At 51.8% G+C, this 1,852-nt stretch overlaps 1 protein-coding gene across 1 annotated transcript; it reads left to right on the plus strand.

Annotated features, from left to right (window-relative positions):
- Positions 1-1,281: 1,281 nt before the first annotated feature.
- On the plus strand, positions 1,282-1,411 carry LOC103770109 (olfactory receptor 2D2-like; the record flags this gene model as incomplete). The annotated part of the gene is given in 2 exon segments (XM_008937360.1): positions 1,282-1,338; positions 1,340-1,411. Coding segments are annotated over 2 exon segments (129 nt in total), but the record flags the coding sequence as incomplete, so codon positions are not given.
- Between the last annotated feature and the right edge of the window lie 441 nt (positions 1,412-1,852).

The following is a 1,852-nucleotide window of genomic DNA, read 5'->3' on the forward strand; positions in this document are numbered from 1 at the left end:
CCCCCTGCACCCAGAGACTTACCCTGTCCAGCTCTGCAAAGTCTTCTCCTCCAGTGAGTCCTCCTTCCAGCCCTGACACCCTTGAAGCTCTCTCTCAGCCTTCCTCCTCTCCCTGAGACCCCCTGGCAGTGCCCTCAGCCCTGCTGTGCTTGGCAGAGGAGCTGCTCCTGGGCAGAGCTGGTTCTCAGCACCGCTGCCCGCTTACCAGGAGCTCCCTCCAGCCCAGGAGCCCGGCCCAGCTCAGCAGCACAGCAACAGCCCAGGGCACTTTAATCACCCCTCCTCTGGGTCTGGTGCTGTGTCCATGAATCTCAGAAAGGGGGAGGAAATGGAAGAAATGTCTCCAGAAGTCCAAGTCAGATGCAAGCTCCTAAGGTTTTTGCTGGTTTAATGGTCCCAGGGAGGATCATTACTGACAAACTTCCCCAGGGCTGGTTAGAGCAGGACCCTGGAGACAGAGATGAGAAAGAAAAAAAGGCCATATGAAGGTGGAACAGATTCTGAGGAAATCTGGATGTGTGACAGGAAACCAAATGGCCAAGGCCTCCTCAGGTCTCAGCCTGTCCTGATGCCTGGGGCTATTCATAGAATCACAGAATCATTTAGGTTGGAGAAGACCTATAAGACTATGAAGTCCAACTGTTAACCTGACTCTGCCAAGTCCACTGCTAAACCACCTCCCTCAGCAGCAAATCTACAGAACTCATAAACATGTCCAGGGATGGTGATTCAACCACTGCCCTGGGCAGCCTGGTCCAGGGCTTGTTAACCCTTCTAGTGAAGAAGTTTTCCCTAACAGGCAAATTAAATCCCCTCTGGTGAAACTTGAGGCCATTTCCTCTTGTTACCTGGGAGCAGAGAACCAACACCCACCTCTCTACAACCTCCTTTTGGGTAGTTGTTGAGAGCAAGGTCTGCCCTCATCCTCCTTTTCTCCAGACTAGAAAAGACATCTTCTTCAAGGCATCAGCAGTGGAGTTCCTCCTGCTGGGACTGAAGCTTCAGCTGCTTCTCTTTCTCCTCTCTCATGATCTACATGGGGACCCTGTTTGGCAACATCCCGATTGCTGTGCCAGTGGTGGCAGATGGGCATCTTCATGTTCCCATGTCTGTGGTCCTGGGGAATTTCTGCAGTGTGGAAATCTGCTCTATCACCCTATGGTGCCCAGGCTTCTGGCCAGCTTCCCAACCAGGGACAGAATCCTTTCTGCTCAAGGCTGCCTGACACAGTTCTTCTTCTCTGGCTGTTTTGCAGGTACTGAATGCTCTCTGTTGGCTACCATGTGGCCATATGTCAACCCCTGGGCAAGCCTCATGGCCTGGAAGGCCTGCCTTCAGGCTGGCGGCTGGATCCTGGCTGGCGGGATTGCTCATGTCCACTGTAGTCATCACATTGTTTTCCAAGTTACAGGTCTGTGGTCCTAGTGCAGTTGATCATTTCTTCTCTGATTTGACCCCATTGCTGGAGCTTGCCTGCAATGGCACCATGATGCTTAGACTGGTAATTTCCACCATCTGCTCTCTGGATGGAGTCTTCCCATTTGCATTGACATTGATGTCCTAGATCTGCATTGTTTCTGCAATCCAAAGGCTTCCGACCACCATGGGGCAGCAAAAGGCCTTCTCCACCTGCTGCTCTCACCTCAGTGTGCTAATTCTTTTCTATGGTACCCTCATTATTCTCTAGATGATACCCAGGACAGCCTCACTGAGGCAATAATGTGCTCAATAATGTGCTCTCTTTCTTCCACACCATCCGCAAACCCATGGTCAATCCACTCCTCTACAGCCTGCAGAACAGGGAGGTCAAGGGGGCTCTAGGAAATGCACTCAGAAAAAGGGTGCTTTGCAT

The sequence above is a fragment of the Merops nubicus genome, unplaced genomic scaffold (genome assembly GCF_000691845.1).
Source record: "Merops nubicus isolate BGI_N331 unplaced genomic scaffold, ASM69184v1 scaffold3643, whole genome shotgun sequence".
In the NCBI taxonomy this organism is placed as follows: Eukaryota; Metazoa; Chordata; class Aves; order Coraciiformes; family Meropidae; genus Merops; species Merops nubicus.